The 23,217-nt window shown below is 42.5% G+C and overlaps 1 protein-coding gene across 4 annotated transcripts in view; it reads left to right on the top strand.

The window, feature by feature from the left end:
- Positions 1 to 23,217, top strand: part of ELMO1 (engulfment and cell motility 1) — a 525,187-nt gene that overhangs the window by 269,364 nt on the left and 232,606 nt on the right. For all 4 annotated transcript variants that reach the window (XM_025873160.2, XM_025873157.2, XM_025873158.1 and 1 more), the window contains one exon: positions 14,812 to 14,920. In XM_025873160.2, coding sequence (XP_025728945.1) covers positions 14,812 to 14,920 — 109 coding nt within the window. The remainder of the gene's footprint in view (positions 1 to 14,811; positions 14,921 to 23,217) is intronic.

Here is a 23,217-nt window from a genome sequence, read left to right as displayed (position 1 = left end):
TAACAGCCCTGACAACTAACTTCTCACTGGCTGGTTTATTAAATTTTATTCTGTATAAAGGTCCTTATACCTTATACTTGGAGGCTTTTAGAATCTGAGACCCCAATGTATGTCATTCATACCTACCTACAAAGTTGCAATTACCAAGATCAGGGAGGCTAGCTTGGCTGACTTTTCAGTTCTTGAATGGTGATGCTCCTGTACCACAGGACCTTTGCACTTGCTGTTCCTGCTGACTCAGGCCCTCTCTTCTCTACTCCTACCCATTAACTGAGCTTTCATTCTTTAAGACTTCATCCTTAAGGCTCCTCTTTTATTGATTTATGTTTCCTTGTTATTTCCTTTATAGCACTTAATTTGGAATTATATAATCATATATTTTATTATTTGATCATTATCATTTTTGTCCTTTGTCCTCATTCCCTAGCACTGGACCATTTCAATTATTTGTTAAATGAATAATTAAAGACTTGATATGTTGAATCCCTGACCAGCGTTATTTCCCTCTTTTCCCCCTCTGAAGTCCTTCATGGCCATAGTGATATGTGTCAGAGGAACAAAACTGAAAACAGACTTGGAAGAAATCTGCCTTTCAGTGAGCTGGTGAGATCATCTGAATGGCCATAGTTTCTTAAGACTGATGAGCTACTTGGTATTAAGCCTCACATAAAGTGTTGGTTATAAAAGCCATGAGAATATATGTATGCTGCATAAGTAGACATGAGTTCTGTATGAGAACATGACTGAGAAGACCAAAGTTTAGTTAATTATTTTGGCAGAGGGGTCAGTTCTGCTGAGAGCCTGGTGCTTGGGCCCCACTCTGTGTATGGTAGGAACAAATAAAAGGTAAAATGTATGAGTAATGAGTAGATACTAGGGGCTGCTACAAGTATTTTACGTATATTACCTCATTAAGTTCTTAGGACTCTGTAGGTTAGACTCTATTGTTGTCCCCTTTTGCAGATGAAGACACTGAGGCTCAGAGCTGTTAAGTAACTTGTTTATTGTTATGAGTAGTAAAACGCAGACTTGGAATTTGGACCAGACAGTTCTGGGGGTAACTTTTTAGTACTTTACATTTTATTCAGTGATGTGCTAGTAAATAAGCTTTTCAAACAAAACAAAACTAAACTGATTTATTAATTCCTGTGTTATATATATTCCCACTATGGCTGATTTCAACATACCAATGGTTTATGGCTTACAATTTTTTTAAGTTAAACAGTTGCTGGTTAGCTTGTTTTAGCACACCATGCATTCATTCCTTCTGGAGTTTCCCCTTCATATCAATTATCCCATTTGCTTTTCTCACAATATGATGAACTATATGGAACCAGTGGGATTCCTCATCTTTTCAGTGGGTGGATGGCATTTCCAGTTCCCATTGCCAGTAAGTGATGGAGTTGAATGAGGGGCACTCTCTCTCTCTCACTGACACTCCTGCCTCTCCACATGCATGACCTCTTCCACCATTAGCATCACCCATCAGATTGGGACATTTGTTACAAATCAGTGAACCTGCATTGACACATCACAATCGCTCAAAGTCCATAGGTTACATTACAGTTCCCTTTTGGTGTGGTACATTCTGTGGGTTTGGGCAAATGTATGGTGACCTGTATCTATCTTTATGGTATTCTATAGAGTATTTCCACTGCCCTGAAAACTCCCTGTCCTCTGCCTATTCATCCCTCCTCACCATGCCTAACCCATGGCAGCCACAGGTCTTTTTCACTGTCTCCAAAGTTTTCCTTTTCTAGAAGATCATATGATCAGAATCATACAGAATGTAGCCTTTTCAGATTGGCTTCTTTCACTTAGTGATATGCATTTAAGTTTCTTCCATGTCTTTTCATAGCTTGACAGCTCATTTCTTTTTACTGCTGAATAATATTCCGTCATCTGGATTGTACCAGTTTATTTATCCATTCACCTACTGAAGGACATCTCAGTTGCTTCCAAGTTTTGGCAATTACGAATAAACTGCAATAAACATCTTACGTGCAGGTTGATGTGTGCACATAAGTTCTCCACTCCTTTGGGTAAATACTAAGAAGTGCTATTACGGGATTAGTATGGTAAGAGTATGTTAGTTTTGTAAGAAACCACCACCTAACTGTCTTCCAAAGTGACCATACCATTTTGCATTCCCATCAGCAAAGAATGAGAGTTCCTGTTTCTCCACATCCTCACAAGCATTTGGTGTTGTCAGCTGCAGATTTGGGTGGTGAAATGATTTTAAGGGAACTCTGTCCCATTTAAATGGAATGTGAGATGACCCAAGCTTCTTGGATGATGATTTGTCAATATATTTTAAGGGGCAAAAATATTGAGATCTCTTGATGGAACACTTCCATTTCTAGAAATGTACTTAAGGAAATAATTTTGTAAATAACATTAAAAACTGCTCCACAAGGACATTGAACACTAGGCTTGGGTAATGAGAGAGAAGAGCACTTTGGGGTAAAGGGAGGGGTCTGGACAGAGCCTGGCACTGGTGCAAATGCAAAGCTGCCATGCCTCTTTGCCTTACATACGTTAAGATTTGCGTCTTTTTTTTTTTTTTTTAAGAAAATACTCTGAAATGAAGGAAAAAGTAAAGTCTTTTTTGGATATAACAACTGTGAGATAATTGATCTCTCAGATATTTAAACACTCATTCTCCTTATTACATTGGCTAATTGGGGACAAGAATAACCAGCCTCTCTGTGGTGCCCAGGGTGTGCCTCATGTAGCATAAGAGGAGCTCGGTTCATTCCAGAGGGCAGTTTGGGGCTGGTCACTGTTGCTTCCTGGGAAAACCTCAAGCATTGCTTTGGCTTGCATTACTCTTTTTGCCTCTCCATCCATATCTTCTGAGATCTATGTCAATTATAAAGTAATTAAGAGAAATCTCATTAATCTTGCCATAAAAGAATACTTTTGAATGTCTTGTTTTCCATTTTTCATGTTCTACCTGAAAACATAGAATTAACGGAGAGGCCAGTCATCAAGCAAGGAAAATGGGGCTCACATTGAGGGCCTGTTTCCAGCTGGAACAGAGGACTTGGAATCAGAAGTGGTCCCAAAAATGTGCAAAGGAGAAGGAAGGCCTACCAGGGGCATTATCACCTAGGAAACATGAGTAGGTTTCTCTTTCAGTACTTCAACATGGGATGCCAGCCCCGAAGCTCCCCTTGCAGGTTGTCCCTCCTCTGCCCCTGACCACCCATGCAGGATTCCCTTGTAACGGGAGGGTAAGGAGTGGAACCAGCACACCCTGGGATTCCCTTGTAACGGGAGGGTAAGGAGTGGAACCAGCACACCCATGCAGGGTTTGTGCAAAGAGACACCCTTCGCGATGGAAGCTGGCTCCCTGTCATCTCATAATACATTTTTTCCTGCTGGTTCTCACTCACAGTATTTACAGGAAGCATGTATCGCAAATACTTACCAAGTGTTTTCCATAAACACAACTAAGGACATTTTTCACACACTCCCAACAGCTCTGTAAATTTGTGTTTTCACAATGCACAGAGAAGGTGAGTGTAGTTTCCCTAAACAGACCTTTGAAGTGTGGGCTTTGGCCCAGTGAGAATTTGCATCTGAGTTGGCTCTTCATGGTGGACAGATCTCCCTGGGGACACATCAAGTACTTGCAGAAGACTCGGTTGCGAGAGGAGTTTTCCTCCATAGTTTGGATTCCTTGTGTGGCTAAGTGCTCCAGCTGTGGAGAAGCTTCTGGGTTCTGAGCACCCCCATGAGGAAGGGAAGGATGAGGTTGGAGGTCGCTGGGAGCATCATGGTAGTCATTATTGCTGCTGGTAAAGTCCGCAGGGAAACAGGATGGGGAATGCGGGCGACAGGGATAAGAAGGTGGTTGTAACTCCGTGAAGATGTATGAGAATGTACAGGGAAAAAAAAGTTTAGGAAAATTCTCATGTTAAAACCAGGCAAGTTGACGCTTGCTGTAAAGGACAGAGACGTCCACTGGGCTCTTGGTGGGCACTGCCGGCCCAGTTAGAGGCCAGAGTTTTATCCGGTGGTATCCATTCACTTGTTTAGTAACTGTCCCATTAATAAGCGTCTAGCGTATGTCTGTGTGACTTTGCTCCATTGTGAGGGATTCACCGGTGATTGAGATAGGGTTCTACCCTCTAGGGAAAGGAAGACACATATACTTGCCACAACTTGGGGCAGAAAGTGAGAACTGCTGTAAGAAAGAAAAAGATAAAGGGCTGTGGGGTTTTAGAGGAAGGAACTGCATATGGTTTTATGAAGAAAGTGACATTGAGTTGGGTCCAAAGGAGAAGGGAAATTTAGACAAATGCTGGAGGGAAAAGGGGGGGTGGAGAGATATCAGGGGAAGCAATCTTCATAGAAAGAAACCACACTGGGACCCACCCCTGTAGGAGGGCTGCCCCGCAGAAGAGATCTCTCCTTTCACAGAAGTAACCAAGATTTGGGATGCTTATATAGATTGAGCTGGAGCGAGATGGGTTCCATTTAAAACGCTAGATTTAATAGAGGAAAGATTTCCTATTCACATTAATTCAAGCAAAACAACGTATGGCCTAATTTGTGAATTGGGTTTCAAAAAATAATTTTCCCATTGTAGCTAATTTAATATGTGTGTAATTGGAAAAAATCAGCATTTTCAAACAGAAAAGGCCAATTAATTATTGTCCAGAAGAAGGCAGTAGGAAATAAATAGTTCTCCTCGCCTCTCCATACTCACAAGCCCATTCTCCCCGACCAGAGTGAATTTTTAAATCTGTGAGCTAAGTGAGAAAATGAGGTGAGATCTGACTTGCAGGGATTCGTTTTATCACTAGCTCTCCTGGAATGTGTTTGTTTATAGTAAAGCGAGTTATGTCCAAAGATGTTTCAGACAACATATGTGGAGCGTAACCTAGCTTTAAAACTGCAATAACTGTTAAGGCAGTAGTGACAATTTCTCAGTAAGAAATCAGGCTTGAGCAATGTCAAGCCTAATTTTTCATCCAGCAGTGACTGTCAGACAATGCCAACATCTCACTGTCTTTGCATGCCATTGAAGGAGATGGAAGGCATTTGTATTCCATAATGTAATGTTGAGTGAGTCAAAATTCTGCCCCCTGATCTTGTGATTTATTGCTAATACTGCCCGATATGCAGAGTGACTTCTCTGCCTTCATTCAGCATCTAAGTCCCAGTTGCAATTAATCTTTATTACATTCCATAGCTCACCTCTGGTCTGGAATGTTAAAAAGATGCCTCGGGAGAGAGTCTGGAATCCATTTCTTCCCCTCCAAGGCTCACCCTCTCTGTGAAGTTGGCTCTGCTTGCCCATTGCATGCCACGTGCACCTTCATCCCAGAAAGTAATACTTCCTTGTAAAAAATGCAAACAATCTAGAAGGAGATGAAGGAGGGACATAGCAAGTGAAAGCCTGTCCACCCTCCAGATCCCATCCCCTGTGTCTTCCAAATAGTTTACAAGCCTTTAAAGATGGTATTTTGTTCGTAGATGTATTTTTAGCAGCTAGCAAGTTCCTTAGCAATAATGAATGCTTAAAGAAACACTTGTTGAAAAAAGAAGAAATAATTGTCCAATGAATGAGTGAGTGAATGAATGAATGAATCAAAGGGTGGAGGCTAGAATTCATATGACAGATTTGTGAAGTATAGTACCTTGCTTTTTTAAAATGTGGTTCTCGGCCTTGCAGCGTCAGCATCCCCTGGGAGCTGGTTAGAAATGCAGGACCTCGGGATGACCTCAGTCTATTGGATCAGAATCTGTATTTTAATAAGATCTTCAGGTGATCCATGCAGTGCTTTAAAGTTTGAGAAGACCTGAGTAGTGTATGTCTACAAAATAATATAAACATGAGTTTTCACAGATAAATGCAAGGAAGTGTATGTGATTTGCAGATAAGCAGTGTGCAGAGAGCCGTTCCTCATCGGTGGATACCGAGGGCTTTGTAAGAACTTCATGCTTTACTCCCCTCACGGGCTCTATTTGGCTGGCTGTCCTTGGGTGTCCTATTAGGACTATTATCCTAGGCTACTTCTGAACCTCTGGTGCCTCTGTCTGGTCAGTCCTAAACCCCAGCTTGGAAATAGAAACACTTTATGCCACCCAAGAAGCTGTTCAAACCACAGCGTAGAAGTTATGAGTCCTGCCTGGAGACTCAGGATGCCGGCGCATCCCATTTCACTGCTACACAGCAGACACATGACTCAAGCTCCAAGGCACGGTTTCCTCATCTGTAACAAGTAGTCCTGCTTGATGGCTTGTGGGGACCAAATGAGTTCAACACTTGAGAGTGTGCACATGGTAATCAGTCCATTGGTATTCACTCTCTTAAATTGAGGTGAAACTCACGTCACATCAAATAAACCATTTCAAAGTGAATTGTTCAGTGACATTTAGTACATTCGCATGTTACCTCTGTGTAGTTGCAAGACATTAATTATCATCATCCCAAAAGGAAGCCCCATATCCATTAAGCAATCGCTCCCCCCCACCCCACCCCCGATCCCGAGCCCTGGGCAGTGACCAGTCTGCATCCTCTATGGATTTTAACTCATTAATGACATTTTTCGTTAGTCACAGAAAAAAAATTCGGAACAATCAGATTTATTTCTCCTTCATCTACTCTTCTTGCTTTTCACGTCTTTAAAAACAGGAGGTTTTTTATTGATGGAAAATGAGAATATAGACGTGGCATAACTTTAAATCAGTGGTTCGTAAAGGGTGGTCCCAAACTAGCAGCATCCACAGTATCTGGAAACTTGTTCGAAATGCACCTTCTTGGGTCTATCCCAGAAAAACTGAATTATAACTCTGGGGCTGGGGCCTAGCAATCTGTGGTTTTAATAAGCTTCCAGATGATTCTAGCATAAGCTCAAGTTAGAGAACCGCTGCTTTCAATAAACAAGATGTTTCCTCTGCAAGCATGTAGCAATGCCTGCAGGTGCCTGCCACGCCTGTGCCATTCTGCTTCTGTGATGCAGGCATCAGCAGGGGCATCACTCCTGCTATCTGCTGGCCTTTGGAAAAGTCCACAGAGCTGATGTCTCGGCTTCCCTCAATGATGCCGGGGTCACTATGCGGGCATAAACTCACGTCATCCCTGCTCTTATTTACTCTTTCCCTCTTGGTGCTGCCCTAGTCCGTACTTGGAGGGAGGACCCTCCGGCAGAGCCTGGTTCCGAGTGCTTGGTGGGTTTCACACATCCTGCGGTGGTTGCGCTATATGAAAGAGCAGGCAGCGCTTCTTTTTGGTTGATTAATGTTCAATTTGAGGTCTATTATGAACCTCCAGGCTTTAATTACTACATCATTACCCAGTCAATTCCTTGCCATTTTATATTTATGGCTTTTATTATGCCTTTGTATGTGCAATTGCCTAATTTTATTCTGGAAGGATTTCACCTCATTAGCTGGGTTTTATACCATTCTTCTCATTTGTCCAGATTGTTATTTATCTCCGTTCCCCGTGTGCACTTTCTACTTTGTTTTCTTCGCTAATCTGACCTCTTATGCATTTTTTTTTTCCTTTTCCTGGGATGCATTGTTCTTTTGCCCTTGGCAAGAGCTCTTGAAGTTTTTGCACACTCTGTTCTGGGGGTGCTATTCCCTGGTCACACTCTTGACTCAGTCATTCCACTGCAGCTGCTTTAGTGTCATTGGTCTTGTCCACAGGCCTTGAGGCCTGCCCTTCAGCCCTGGACGTACCATGGACTGCTTTATTATCAGATTTATTTCCTCTTCCACCCAACTTCTGTATGTGCAATTGGAAGGTGCATAGATGGAGGCTTTTTCTTTTCTTTTCTTTTCTTTTTAAGAGTATGCTGCTAAAAATAATTTTGAAATGTTCTCTGAAATGTTTTGTAACACACCTTCCCTCAATCCCTCCAGTGTCTCAGAGGAATCTATGGTTTGGTTTACTTGCTTGTGTTATTTTGTTCAGTTTCATCTCAGACAGACAGGCCGAATTCAGCTCCGAAGGAGCAGCCCCCCAGTCTGCGTCTGGCAAGCTTTCCAATGATTCAGATGCCTACTCAAGTTTGAGAACCACTGTTCCAAAGAGATGCTGAAAGAACCTTAGGAAATCCATCTAAGTCAGAAATAATATTTATTCCACCCTAGTTCTTCTTCTGCCAAAAAGCAAGATTAATAATCTCTGTAACAGTTTTGTTTTGTTTTGTGTTGTGCTTTTTTTTCCAACAGCTTTGCCCTAGAATTATAAGACTATTTCAGTAAAGTGAAGAGTAATACCCTGGAACAAGAGCTCATGTAATTATTTATAGCAATAGTAGATCAATCATCTCTATCATTTGAGGAGTCTCATGCACAAAAAGATCTTTACCTCCACTTTTTTTATTCATCTGTACAACCCCTATGGATAGGTGTTCCTGTCCCCATTTTTATAGGAAAAAACTAAGGTTAAGAAATGTGCATCAAGTCACCAAGTCTGTTAGAAGGAGATCCAGGAAAATCATTTCTGTCCAGAGCCACAGTGCTATCTGCTCATCTGTTACCATGGTGAGGACTTGTAAGGACTTCCCTGATCAAAACTTTGCTACTATGTCACCTTCCCCTTTCTCAGTAGGAGCAGGTATAGTGTGTTTCCATAGGAATCAGTAAGTAGGAACATGTTCTCTGGTGTCAGGCCAAGTTCCTGTGTGGGGTCTGTTTGTTTTTGTGCTATGTGACCTTGGGCAGATTTGCCTCAGCTTGTCCATCTGTCAAGTGGGATGGTGCAGTATTTCTGTCACGCAGTAGGACATGTACCTTAAATGACACCATCAGTGAAAGTGCTTAGAACGAGGCCTGGGAAGTCAGTGCTCTCGGTAAATATCAGCTGCTGCTTATCTTTCTCTGCCCTCTCGTCTGCACCTTTAAAGCCATCTCTTTTAGGTTCATTCACTCTGGGGCGTCACTTCCCTTAACTGTAGAATGGGGGCAGCGGATCAGGTGGACGAGCAGCTGGGATTCTGATTTGTTCTGGTTTGCTTTCCTGCTTGGCATACTTTCTCTAATTGTAATGTTCCCTGGTCTCTGCCCATTTGAAATCATCTTATTTGGGGTCGGCATGTTTGTTTGATTTTATGGACTTGCTCAAAATTCATGATCACAATTAAGCTCTTGTGCAGCCCTGCTGAGGCCGCTCAGTGTACTTTCTAATGCTTCTCTCTGGCTTTCTGGGACCAGTCACCATTAGCACTTGGTACCATTAGCACCAAGGGGAACATAGGAGAATGTTCCCTCGTGGTCCCCAAGTCACTGTGAGAGGACCCCAAGCTGGGCTTACACTTGACCTCAGAAGAGGTCTGGGTCTTGGTGATGTGATCTGAGGGCTATTGCTTCCTTCTGGGGTGTTCAGGGTCCTGTTACTAACGTGAGTTATTTCCGTGTTGCAGAGGGAACCTCATAGATACAAATAAGGGTTTTTTGTTGTTGTTGTTGGTTTACTATAGGAGAAGATTGGCATTTCCTCTGGCGGGTCAGGAGACAGGTTTGAACAGAGCCCGTGGAGTTGACAGGACTCTGAGGACAGGTGTCCCGTGGTGGCCGTAATGGTTTCGTATTGGGACTTGTTGCCCAGATCATCAGACCATGACTGGTTCTTCAGGCTCCTTGCTCATTCGTGTACTTGGACCCCTGTGTATTCCCGTGGACAACTCCCACTTCAATACAAGCACGTGGGGCTTCCTGTTTGCATCTTCAAGTGAAGACACTTCTTTATTTATATGGTTCTCCTGCTTAAATGATGTGAGAGCCTCTGACTCACTTACCTGTGGCCCCCAGAGAGCCAGTCCCACCGCAGTCATGATTTTGGTTCAGTTGCTGGTGAAAGCTTTGTGTGGATGTCGGCCACGGGGTCACACAGGAATAGGAAGAGAGAGGGCGGTAAAGAGATCATGAACCACAAATGGGTCAAGTCTGTTTTAGGCGAGTTGCCTTTGTTTTGTGATTTGAATTTGCACCACAATCCTAGGAAGTAAGCTTTCTGGAACTTCTGTATATCTCACAAAGACGTGGAATGTCTTGTGCACGTTAAACTAGTTTTGCCCAGGCGCTCTAGGTTCGATGCTTCTCCTAGCAGCTTTGTGTCCGAATTGGAGCAAGACAGACAGTCCCTTCTCTTTGGAGAGAACACAGTAGAAGTTCACCCACTGTCTTCAGTGGCCTGTGAAGAGACCACTATACATGATCTGATTCTGAGAGTCAAAGCAGCATGTGAAGGAAGACTTCCTGGGTGAGGGCAGTGGAGGAAGCCCTCAAGGCTCTCACCCCAGGGCCAGCTGTGGGGAAGACAGAATGGATTGGGCTCGCCCTGGAAGAGGAGAGCTCGACAGAATGTGGAGGAACATGTGTCGGGGACAACCAGCTGAAGAAATTAGCAATGTGATGCTGAGGCTGAGACCAAAGGGGCCCCAGAAACCAGAGAAGGGGCAAGCGCCGGAGAGCGGCTGGCCTTGTATTCAGCACTTCAATGCCCAAGCCAAGTAGGTTTGTGATCTGAGCCAGGGGAGAAGAAGAAATGCAGAGCACTCAGAGGGGTACTCAGAATTTAGGGAGGGAAAGCCTGTGGGCTACTTGATGCAGCATTGGGTCACTCACCTTGAACAACTGCTACTGATCTTCATGGGATAAATGAGATGAGAGAGAACCTATGCGTTTGTCTAGGAGGAGCTGGGATTTACAGACCAACTGCAATGAGATAGAAGAAATTGGTCAAAATTCCTTAATGTCTTTAGTCATGAAATCCATTGAATTTTATGACAATATGTACGGGAAGGCCATCTTCACAGGAAGAGATTTGGAAATTGAAGACTTAACAATGAAATTCCATGACTGACCTAGGCTAGCTCTGTGATCTGATGAGCAAGCCTACTCTCCCTCTTGTGCCAACATTTTTAAAGAGAATAATAGTAATGCCTGCCTTATCAGTCGTATGGACTTGTTGGGGATCAGCTGATAGAAGTTATGTAAATATACCCTGCAAACCAGAAAGTATTTAAAACACATTTTGTACTTAATATGGCACCAGTATCCAGTATTTTATAAGACATGCAGACGGTTACAACTTCTTTTGGGTGTGGCGTATTCTAAAATGTGGGATAATAGCAGGTTTTTGTGCTTTATCCATCATGGTTTCTGTTCCAGTATGTTTGCTCTTAAAACTAAAGAGTGAGGAAAAAAAATGAAGATGGAAAATATGCCTTGATATTTTCAAATGGAATTTTTCAAATTGTCTCCGGTGAACATGGTTAATACCAGAATGTTGAAATTGAATATAGATAGATTAGCGTGTTAATTTTAAAGCAAAAAGCTACTGTTTAGTTTTAAGAATTCTCTCTCACTCTAGTAATACCTTGTTAGTAACATTCATAATCATAGTCTTTTCTGCAGGAATGTGGACCTTAAAATCCACACAAGTAACTGTAAAGACGTGTCCGCCTTGTCTAAAGACACCACTCAAGAAGGAGGGTTTGTTTTTCTTTAGGTAGGTAAATATGATAAGATGGATGGCCCATTAAAGAGTAAAGAGAAGGGCTTCTCAGAGCTGATTTACATATTGATTACTTAAATGACTCCTTAATTTAGTGCCTGCTAATAAACAATGCCTTGGAAATGTTTCCGGAACATTTATTGGCTGCAGTAATTCTGTCTACGGTGTATGCAGATCACATCCTCATTAAATATTGATGTGCTCATGAAATGTTAATAGAATGTTAATGTGAAATGCGGGGGAATGTCCTCAGTGGGAGCTGGGAGCTGGCTGAAAACTACCTGTCTTCTGTCTTTTCTTTATGTTCTGTCTTCTTGCTCCATTGTTTCCATTCATTTCCCCCGTCATCAGGAGATTTGGATTTGCTCCTTGATATATATGTATAGCTGTTTCAGGTACAACATTTTTAAAAGAGAACGAGTCCCTGATTGATAGGAATTTAGTTGTTCTCCCCTCCTGCTTTCCTGAACTGGAATTCCTGGTTAGAACTAGGGAGAATTCCCCTAAAAGGAAAAGGGTGATTCAGGCTCAACCTAATGAGTCTTCGTGCTCAGGCAGCTTGCCCGGAAGAGACTGTGACGAGGGAACAAGCCTTTCTATGACTCTAGAACTGATCCTTCCTTGCTCAGCTGGGGAAGGGATTTAGTTGGAGTTTGCATTCAGCTTTCTCAGAGAAAAAAACAATCAACTCATAACATGTGTCCCCTAAAGAGACCGCAAGGAAGAATTTTTATCATAAATCCCAAGGACAATAAAGGTTATGTCCCTGATATGTAAGACACAATTATTTATGTGAGCATATGTTCCAAACGGTTGAAAAGCCTCACAAAACAGGATGGTTCGTGGACTTCCTGGACCATCATGAGTGGGGTGAGGTGGTCATGGGGAAGGCTGTGAAAATTGCTCATGGCAGAAGTGGAAGAGGAGATTGAATGTGCAAGCCATGTTGTGATTGTGCCACGGTGTTAATGCAGTCTGGCAGAAATAGCCCCAAAGCTGTGATTTGTTATTGGGGTACTCCTGATGCATATAGTAGTATGTATATATACATGTGTGTTACGGTGTTTGTGCAGAAAATCACTGGAGCACATTTTTATTAGAATCCTCCTCCTTTGGTTTTCAACAGTGCACCTGATATTCAGCTCCCTCCCTTCACTTTGCTGTTTGGAACCCTGGCCGTATCAATAAGATAGCCCTTTAATTTAGTTTTCCTTCTTCCCTCTTTTCTTCTCTCCTTCCAAGTATTCCTTCTTTTCTCTTACTTTTCGAAAAGCCTTCGCCTCCTTGTCTTCATTCCTTGTCTGCCTCTCCTTACCTTTCTCTGACCACATGCCCCAGGCATGCCTGGTCTGAGCAGCCCTCGTCTCTGCCATGGATGCTGCCCAGGCCTTCCTTTCTTTCTTCCTCCCTACTCTCTATTCTCTGTACTCATAGATCTTTTCAAAAACAAATCAGGCTGTGTCACTCATGTCACTTGCCTGCCTAAATCTCAAGGTCTTAGAGTGACACCCCGCCCAGCCCTGGGACAGGGGCCCTGGCTCACCTCTGTGCTCTGCCCCCCTCAGGCTCTTGGAACTCAAAGTGCTGCCTTGCACCACCCCAGACCCCTTCGCACTATAGACCAGGCAGTGTGCTGGCCTGTCCCAGACACATCCTACTCAGCTCAGGGGCACTGTCCTTAATCCCTACACCTGAAACATTCTTCCTCCCGGAGCTTGACATGGCATGCTCTTTCGCATCCTCGGTTCCCAGCAGTCACTTGGTTATCAAAACTCTCCTCCTCAGGCCTTCCCCATTGCTCTTTAGCACCTCAACTGGTTAAATTGTTTTTTTTTTTCATAGCACTTGTGATAAACTGTAATTACCTATTGTATCGTCTGTCTTCCTCAACTAGAATGAAGGCTCCATGAGGTTGGAGCCCTGGTCTATCTTGTTCTCTAGTTTGTGGGGCATCTTCCTGGTAGATAATGGGTACTCAGTTACTATTACTGATTGAAAGAACAAAACACTACGTCCGCCACTGCAGAGTTCCTAGTCTAGGGGGCAAAACAGCATAAGTTGTTGCACGGCATTGGTATAGACGCTATTGGGAGACCCGCACCTACTCCGGATGGTGTAGCTCGTGAGGAGGTAGCAGACAGCTATATCCCGGATGGCTCCAGAGAAGCAGAAGCTGATTTTTCCTTTTGTCAACATCTGAACTTGAAGTTTAGTAATTTTAAAACAGAGTTTTATTGCTTTGTTTTACTTTTGTTTAATCCCTGTGTACAATGTTTCCCTTAATTGTAGTAGGAACATCTCAAACTATCTTAAGGATAGAGGAGAATTTATTGGACCAGATGAAAAGAGTTTTTGGAGGAAGGGTTGGACAAATAAACACTAAGGACAGGGAAGCAGTGTTGCTCTAGGAGCAAGTGGGGCCACCAGCCACTCCAATGCAGCCAGGGCTCCCGCCGCCTCTCCCCTCCACTTTCCTTTGCATTCGGGCTTGCGTTTCTTTAATGTTTTTGTTTCTGTTGCAGGCTCACATTCAGGTAGCTCCTGCCTCCTACCTCTTGGGTACTGTCAACACAGTTGGGCCATTTTATTTTCCATTTCTGTAGGAAGAGTCTCAGGGACGACCTCTGATTGTTTCCGTTTGTGTCCCACGTCCCTTAGGCATGCTCCAGTCAATTAATGTGGGGTGGGTTGGGGCGCCTGGGCGGCTCAGTCAGTTAAGTATCCGACTCTTGATTTCGGCTCAGGTCATGATCTCGGGGTCGTGAGATGGAGCCCCGCGTCAGGCTCTGAGCTGGGCATGGAGTCTGCTTAAGATTCTCTCTCCCTCTGCCCCTCACCCCCCACTCAGTCTCTCTCAGGAAAAAAAAAATGTTTTAAACTAATGCCAGGGTGAGATCCTGTAAGAACATGGAAACCTCTGTGGGAGATACGTGATAAAAATGTAGGAATTGAAGGCCCAGAAGAGCTGCTATCCCCAGGAAAGCAGAGATGTGACTTGGGGGCAGGGGGGAAGAGAGCAGTCTTATCACTTCAGTAATAGGTCTTTATTGTCCCATTTTGAAAAACGCCCCATCCATAGGGACTTCTGTGTAAGTGTAAACCAATGGGCAAAATATCCTCTTACAGGGTGGAAAGTTTTAAGAACATGAGAGTTTTAGGTGCTAGGTACTGAGAATATAAGTAGAGTACAATTTTGTTTTGGCCCCAAGGCTTAGTTTGGAAATCTGAAGTAGCTCTATTACTCTGTTACCATGGAGCCAACATTTTTGACATGTACTGCAAAATGACTTCCCTTTCTGGCCTGTCTGTTCCCTTTCTGCTTGCAGATCGTGCTTGAGAACAGTAGCCGGGAAGACAAGCATGAATGTCCCTTTGGCCGCAGTAGTATAGAGCTGACCAAGATGCTGTGTGAGATCCTGAAAGTGGGCGAGCTGCGTAAGTAACACCTGTTTCCTACATGGGCATGATGCCTGGCAGGCACCCTGCTTCCAGGGCTGTGCCTGGACCTACATGAAAAATTCCCTAGGGGCTGGCAGCATGGGCATTCCCGTGGACTCAGCATTCTTGGGCTCAGGCTTCCAGTGTATGTATTTCTGCACGTCTGTTCTGGGAGTAAACATTCTTAAAATCTCCAAGAATGAGAAAGTTGGCAGGTATTACGACTGAGTTTCAAATATTATAAAAATGAGAATATATTAAAACAGCCCTGCCTTTAGTAATCTGTTAAGGAAAGAGATCTATGGCTTTCTTTTTTAAAATTCCAGTTTTTTAACCTGTCGATCATTTTCTTTTCTTTCTTTTGAAACCATTTTTCTCTGTAAAGAGAAATTGAATACCTTAATAAAATCCTCTTGCTCACTTGTTTAGAAGGCTTCCTCGGAGCAAGAAGGAATTATAGAGGAAAATGGGTAGCTGATCATGACAAATGTGGTCAGAGATATGCTTATTGCTCTGTTTCTTACTTATATTACAAAATTTAGGAGAGGACACCCAGAAAAAAGAGGGAATGATAATTTTCCTTTCTTTTGCTCATTGGTATAATTTGGGTTGAACCTGTTAGGATGCCTCTGATTTAACCTGGCCTGCAATCATTGTCAACACCGAGCCTCCTTAAAGTGGCTGACCTCCCTTCCCTCCAATATCTCTAGAGCCGACGCACATACACATCTTCTCTTGTAGGCTTCATAACTTGGGCGCCAGAGAAAGATTGTTTATACCAGAGAGATGCTGGGTATGTGTGTAATGTGGTGAAAACATAAATATTCAGTTACCTGCTTGAGAGCTTAAAATAATGGTCTGAAATGATTCATGGAAAGGAATCCGATGATTACATTGGAAAGGGTGTTATGCTTTATTTACATCGTAAGAACTGAGTCCAGGCGCTGCTCCGGTAAACAAGGAAATGGAGAAAAACATAGTAAGGAAACACTAAGAATTTGAGTGTTTGACCAAGCACAGCAAACCGTACTCCTCCTCCAGTGTGGGTGGATGGGGGAAAGAAGCTGAAGCTGACATGGAACTGCCACCAAAGTTTATCGCTTAGGAGCCCCAAATTAGGGCATTTTTGTGTGGGACGAGTAGCAGCCTGACCTGAGAGATTCTGTGTCAGTCCGCTCGGGTTCACGGATCACCGAGGTGAACATTTCCCTTTACTTGGATCCTCAACCCGAGCTCCCCCTCCTCCTCTGCATCAGACTAACTTGTTGAGATCTACGTCTGCTGCCAAGCTTGCTATTCATTCAGTTGAAAGATTAAAGTCACAAATCAAGCAGATCGTACCGAGTTCCTCAGTCCGATAACTGGGACTGTTTCATGTTTATGTCAGTTTCATGGGGGGAGCTGCCGGAAGTCACTTGCTAAGAAGCCTTACAAAGAGCATCTTGTAGGCTGGACAGCAGTCATGCCCTACCTGGCTGGGGCTTGTCGTGGCTTTGTTTTTGCCCCACTTTGCTCCCCCCTTCCCTGTGGCCTGCTTTGGGCTATCAGTTCTCATCTTACTGGCAGCAGAAAGTGGATTCTTTTGGGCTTCATTACCATACCCAGCCCCTGCTCTTTTCCTTTGCCCAGCCAACATGTATCTAGCGTGCTACGAGTTAACACAGAACAGAGATACAGAGGAGCAGAGCGGGGAGGCTGGGACTAAAGGGGAGCTGGGTTCTGTCTCTGCCACATAGGACCTTCGTGTCCTTGGGTAATGTCCTCACCGACTTCACCGTGCTCCTACACCTCCACATTTCCCCCAGAAGTAGATTGGTAGTATTTGGGCTGGTGGTTTGAGTACTTGTATTCATTTTGGCTTGGTCACAGGTAGGGACTCTGGGAACAGATCGTGTTTAGCCTAGGGAGACTAACGTGGAAAAGAGGGCCAAGTTCTAGGCTGTGGTGGTAGGGGGGGTGGGTACAGAATAGGGACTGACCTCTGGCAGGTGCCGAGCAGCCCTCTCAGACTGTTGAGGACCTGGTATGAAGCCAGGAACAGGACAGGACCCAATTCCTAAGATCTGAGATGAAGAGTGGGGATAAAGGCAAATACTTTGGGGATCTTGGAGGTGCCCCAGCTGCTCTTCTTGCACTGTGTGTTATTCCATATCTCACTTTCTGCTGCAGAGAAGGTTCCAGCCTTCTGCTACAGCTCATTTAGCACCTGGTCAGGCCCATCTCTGCAGCGAGGTTGAGCTTGGTCACCCAGGGCCTGGCACACTCAGGGCAAGCTCCCTTCATCCAAGATGACAAATGTATGTATTCATCTGTTTAATAAAAACCTATTGATTTTTGTGCACTTACAGTGCACCAGGGACTATGATGGACACTGCAGATACAAAGGTGAATCAGATATGGTCCCTGTCCCCGAAAAGCTTGCCCTTGAGAAAGTGTAAGCATGATTTGGGACTGATATCTTTACCTATTAGTTATAAATGATTGCATATTTATTTTAAATGCTCACTATCTATTCTAAGGCATAATTTTCCCAATGTTCTGATAGTTTGAGTTTTCAGGTTAGCCTATTGCTTGCACTGCAAAGGTCATTCTGGACATTTTGCAAGGCTTACAGAGGACTCCACGTTTCTGAAATCTACATGCCAACTGAGTTGTTCTCCGCTCATAAAATATTAAAGGATTGCTACATTCTGATTGAGTGCTAGACATCAAATGATAAAACACCCTGTGGTAAGAGGAAAATTGCTTTTTAATGGATTGCCTTTTGCCCATTGCCATATTAAATAAGTTACTAATATGGAAAACAAATCTGAGTGCACCCTGATATTGAAGGAAATATCTGTTTTTCTTCTGAGGAAAATTAGTTTCACATACAAATCCATCTTCCTTTGGTTTGACTCTGTCTGCTTTTCTCTTTCTAAGTTCATGGTTCTTCTCAGATTTGTGTCAATAATTGACCTAGAAGATCACGGTTGCACTAGATCTATAAGCAAGTGTGGAGATCAAAGAAATACCGATTAAAAATCTAACTGATTGAGAAAAAGGACATATACAAAAGTAGAAAGATTCAATTTTCTACAAATGCTTTGTCTTTTGCTTTAACTTATGGTCTTTTGAGGAAACTCAATTCTGAAATACCGGTTATCTTTTGGTCTCCAAAGCAAGCATATTAATATTCAGTTAAATTACTGATACCAAATATTTATGTACAGTGTTTTTAAGACTACTTTTTAAAAAGCACTATTTTTCTGCTTCCCAATTATTAACATTGCAAGAGGCGAATGTTTCATAGTGTGGTATAAAAAACAATATCTGATAATTTATATGCTTAGAGCACGTTGTCAAGGTTATTTAATTGAAAACTGTTACACCCCCAGGAGTTAATCAAAATCAGTAGCATCTATGTTTATTAATGAAGAGAAGACTTAGACTTACTGGATATTGTCTGGGGTCACCGAGCTCAACTCAGTGTTCAGGAAGCCCAAAGAATAGTGTAGAAAGAGGCAGAAAAGTGGGATGGTTGCATTTTGGCACCCAGATGACCTGTCTTTGAGTCACACATCAGCTACCTAATTGGACGCCTTGGGCATATTTCCTGTCTGTTCTGAGCTTCTGGTTCCTTATCTCTAAAATAAAGATAACTCCTGCTGTACACAGTTTGGGGGAGGATTCAGTGAGATAATGGGTGCTGCTTTTGTTGCAAGATAGATGGTTTCTTTGCAAGTGGTAGAATCTCGCTTTCCACAAGCAGACTGCAGGTTAAGTGATGGAGGGAGAATGCTCTGACTTGAGTAACACCTGGAAGCAGGATCTGGAACAGTGACTCTCGTCTCTTCACTCTTTACATTCTGACTAAAATTATTCCTCGTAACCTGCTTTGTCCATGGGGCACTTTTGAGAGCAAGGTGCTTGTTTTCCCTTAGTTTCAATTTTAAAGATCACAAAGAAGAATCCTTATGGACCCGGGTGTGGTCACAGATCCCATGGTGTGGGTAGTGTAACTGGCAGCCCCAGTTAGAAGAGCAGGATTGAAGGGGAGTGAAGAGCAAGTCTTCAGAAGAGGAGGTGTATTTGCAAGTGTGTGCTGGGTCAGGGTGTGGGGAGGTGGGAGGTGGTACACTGACAGAAGAAGGGAGGCCTATCGCAGACAAATGCAAAGATACTTGCTATAGATGTGAAGTCCTTAGGCCGATCCCTAGCTCTTAACTAGGGCTAAAAAGTGGTGACTATTATTTGTGTTATTATAACACTATCCCTAAAACCATAATAAGTTGTTGAAGGATAAAAGGAAAACTTGATTTCTGACACAATAGGTTAATATGATATGTAGCACCTCAGCCAGTTATCTTCCAATGTCAAGTAGAGCTAGGATATTTCTTTTTGTCTACCATTCATTCATTCATTCATTCAGTATCTACAGGGCTCTTCTCTGAGTCAGGATCTAATCCCTGATGACGTAGACTTAGAACACACACTCCATCCTCAAGCAGCCTACGTGCTGACTGGAGAGCCCTTCACATAAACAAATAATTAGAAAACACACCGTCATTTGGAGCATTACATTTAAGTTACGTTAGTGTCCCTAGAAGGCAGTGGTTGGTTCTTTCTGCTCATGGGAAGTTGGACAGACTAAGGAAGGGAGAGTCTTGGGAGGTGTGACACAGAAAAGGAGATACTCAGTAGATGAAAAGAATAACCAGATAAGCACAGGTATGTGTATGGTGGGCAGCAGCTGTTAAAAATTCCAGGTAGTGAGATGTAAGTGAAAAGACTTGGAGGTTCAGAGAATTCTAGTTCTATGTGGCTAAAGCAGATGCCTTGAGGGAGCAAGCAAATGGAGGAGATGCTGACAGAAAAAGCAAGAATTAAATCATAAAGATTTGCCACGTGGAAGAGCTTGGACTTTACAAGCAATGGGAATCGATATAAGGATTTTTAATAATAAGAAGTGCCCTAGTCCTGGGCACAAAATTCTAGACTCAGATTATGTCTTCTGGCTAGGACAAGAACTTGTGAGTGTGATAATGTACGGGGCCCGGACCAGGGACAAGCTTACCTCACTCTAGCCCCAGCCCAGCCAGGATAGCACTTAGGAGGCGTTCAGCTGCAAGTAATAGAAATCCCAACTCAAAATGGCCTATGTACAAAGAACCTTTATTGAATATCATAACTGCAGCCTTGAGTAAGTCCTAGAGATGGTAAATTTAACTGTTCAGGAATGTCATCAAGGACCCAAGTCCTTTCTACCTTTTGGTACTGCCATCCTTGATGTATAAAATTTGCCCTTAGGCAGGTAGCAATATGGCAGTCATTATCACATGGTCCAGAGGAACAAGAAGCTGTATCTTCTAGTGAGTCTCTTTTAGATGTCTGGAAATGTTTCCAAAAGTCCTTCAGCAAACTTCCTCTAATGTCTCATTGGCAAACACCGTGGCCTATGCCTATGCCTAACTGAGTCTTTGGTAAGTAAGGGGAACAGGACCAATATTAGCTGTTCCTTAGACTGGGCATGAAATCAGCCTTCCTTTTTTTAAAATATGTTATTTATTTGAGAGAGTGAGTGAGCGAGAGAGAGAGCACGAGTTGGGGGAGGAGCAGAGGGAGAGGGAGAAGAAGACTCCCCCTGAGCAGGGGCCCAGTCAGAGCTCCATCCCAGGACCCCAAGATCATGACCAGAGCTGAAGGCAGACACTTCACCAACTGAGCCACCCAGGTGCCCTGAAACCAGCCTTCCTTGAGTATATGACCACAGGATGTTAAATAGCTAAAGAAAATTGAGGTTCTGTTCAGATAGGGAAAATAGCTACTTGCAGCACTTAATTCTGTCCCTTTATTTGGAAAACTCGCCTCTGCATTTCCCTTACTGCTGCAGAAAACTAAACAAACTGAAGTTAGATTACAGCACTCTGTCATTTTGCCTTTACTGGGAATTGGGGACTGCATTAGTATTTTTTTTAATGTAGCAGTATCAAAGGTTGCAGAAAAATGGTAATTGAGGTTTGATTATAATGTATTTCATTTCTCATCACTAAGATGCTAGGGCTCCATTACCTTATTTCCTTTTAGCAAATGTATATTTTTCACATCCTCAGTTATGCTTTTGTATGTGGGTTATTCTCACGTGTATTTTGAAGGGCAGAATGGACATTTGTGATTAAAGTTTTCATATTTCCTGAAACAGTTTTGCCATCTTCACCTATTTAACCATATATAATTAGATTAAAATTTAATAACTACTTCTGTGTTTTGAAAAAACAAGAATGAAATCTACATCACACACTATGAAAACATTCAGCATTTCCTTACTTTGTCTTTCAGTGGCAATATTTATTATAACACACCAGTGGTGCTGAGTGAAGCACCTTGTGTAATTCATCACCTAGACACCTCTGCTTTAGCAAGTAAAAATAACACAGATGAGCAATCTGAAGAACTCTTCGGAGTACAGCAGCAATTAGAATAGACACTTAACTCTGGGACGTTGGTGTTTTCGTACTTTGAGAAGTACCATCCATCACTTTCGTTCTTAGAACATTCTGGCTAAAGAAAACTCAAGGAAAGTAGTTTTTAACAATTTAGCCTCTTAAGGGCCCTCCACCCCCTTAAATACTAGCTTATACCCATGCTCCATTGAAGGTTGAAGGCTCTCAGATCTTGACCCTGTCTTGAATCTTCATTTTTTGACTTCTGCTTTCATATTATACTTCAACCTTAAGTTTAATGTAAAAACAAACAAAAATACAATGAATGAATGAATAAAATGTTCGAGGCCTGAGCCTGTGTTGAGAAAGTTAGATCCACTTTTGGTGCAAATTAGAAATGTCAAAGGAGAGAGTATAAAAGTAAACTGAGAGTAGTGTTTATGATAATTATAAAACTGTTATTAGGATTTGTAATAGTATCACGAGACAGGAGGACCTAATGTAAGATTCTTGCATTCAGAATCAGAAGCACTTGGTAACTGGCATAGCTGATAAAAGTAAGGGCTTTCGTCAAGATGGTTAGTCATCTGGCTCCTTAGTCTCCCATTTGTAACCTGGGGATATCGTCATCACCACCACCACCACCACCACCACCACCACCATCATCATCATTCTCATTTCAGAGTTAGATGAAGAAATAAGGTTTAAGTGTTTTGTTAACTGTAAAATGCCCTATTTGTGAAGGAAATAACAACCGAAACACACACAGATTTAGAGACACCGAGGTGTATCTGTTCCTGTAGCAAAGTCAACTCTGTGCATTTAGTGACTGCTTTAAGAATTTGAAGTTCTGTGGTGATTGGTTGGTGTTTCAGAAGGCAGTACTTGTAGGTCCTTCTAAAATCACAAGGTAATTCTTACCGCTATAGAAAGTGATTGCTGAGAGAAATTAAACTTGGTAGTTTTAAGAGAATATCTCAAGCACATCTCAATTACAAATGGATGAAAATAATTCATATTTATCAGAGGCATTTTTAGCACTTGCTCCTTGTTACATCATTTCTAGGAAGATATGTAGCTGGGAGCAACCAGCATCCATTTTCTGTTGTCTCTGAGGTTCTAGATTGAGGGGTGAGCCTGGTAGGTTTGCCCACCATCATGATGAAGAGAGACAGACACAGACCTGTGGAAAGAACACAGATGCCCACTTGTCTTCCCTCCCACCATATAGAAGTACTTTTTCACCAGCTTCATCTCAAACATCAGGTTTGGGTGACCATTCTGATTCCTCCTCTGAGTTCCTGCTGGGCAGGATATCATGTCCTCCTTGAAACTCCTGTAGCAGTTTATCTCTGCCTCTTTTATTATACTTCCTCCTGTTTAAGAATACTTTTTTCCCCTTTAATTCCTGATTCCCCTAAAAGTTGAGGTGGTTTATTGTAAAATATAGAGTTAATTTAAAAATAAATAAATGGTGAAAACAAAGACAAATAAAAATTACAACTAAAATGGATTATGAAGGTTTGTAAAATGCATGTTATAAAGGTCTTTGTATTTACTAGTATTGTATTTACTAGTGGTAGACTTTGTGCTCAAAGATTTGTCCCTGGGAAGCAAGAGGGGCTCAGTAATAGAAAACAGATGAGTGCACATCTCACATGAAAAGCTCGATGTGTAAACTCAAATGCTAATTTTGGTTAAGGCTAAAATAGTATTTGATAACACTTAATATTTGTTAACGATGGAATAGAAACATTTTTAGCATTATTTTTTAAAATTTTTTATTGTTATGTTAATCACCATATATTACATCATTAGTTTTTGATGTAGTGTTCCATGATTCATTGTTTGTGCATAACACCCAGTGCTCCA

This window comes from Callorhinus ursinus, unplaced genomic scaffold, assembly GCF_003265705.2.
Source record: "Callorhinus ursinus isolate GAN/ISIS: 27379988/994484 unplaced genomic scaffold, GSC_fseal_2.0 scaffold12, whole genome shotgun sequence".
Classification (NCBI taxonomy): Eukaryota; Metazoa; Chordata; class Mammalia; order Carnivora; family Otariidae; genus Callorhinus; species Callorhinus ursinus.
The sequence above is the reverse complement of the archived record's forward strand: the minus strand, read 5'-3'. Positions and strand labels throughout refer to the sequence as shown.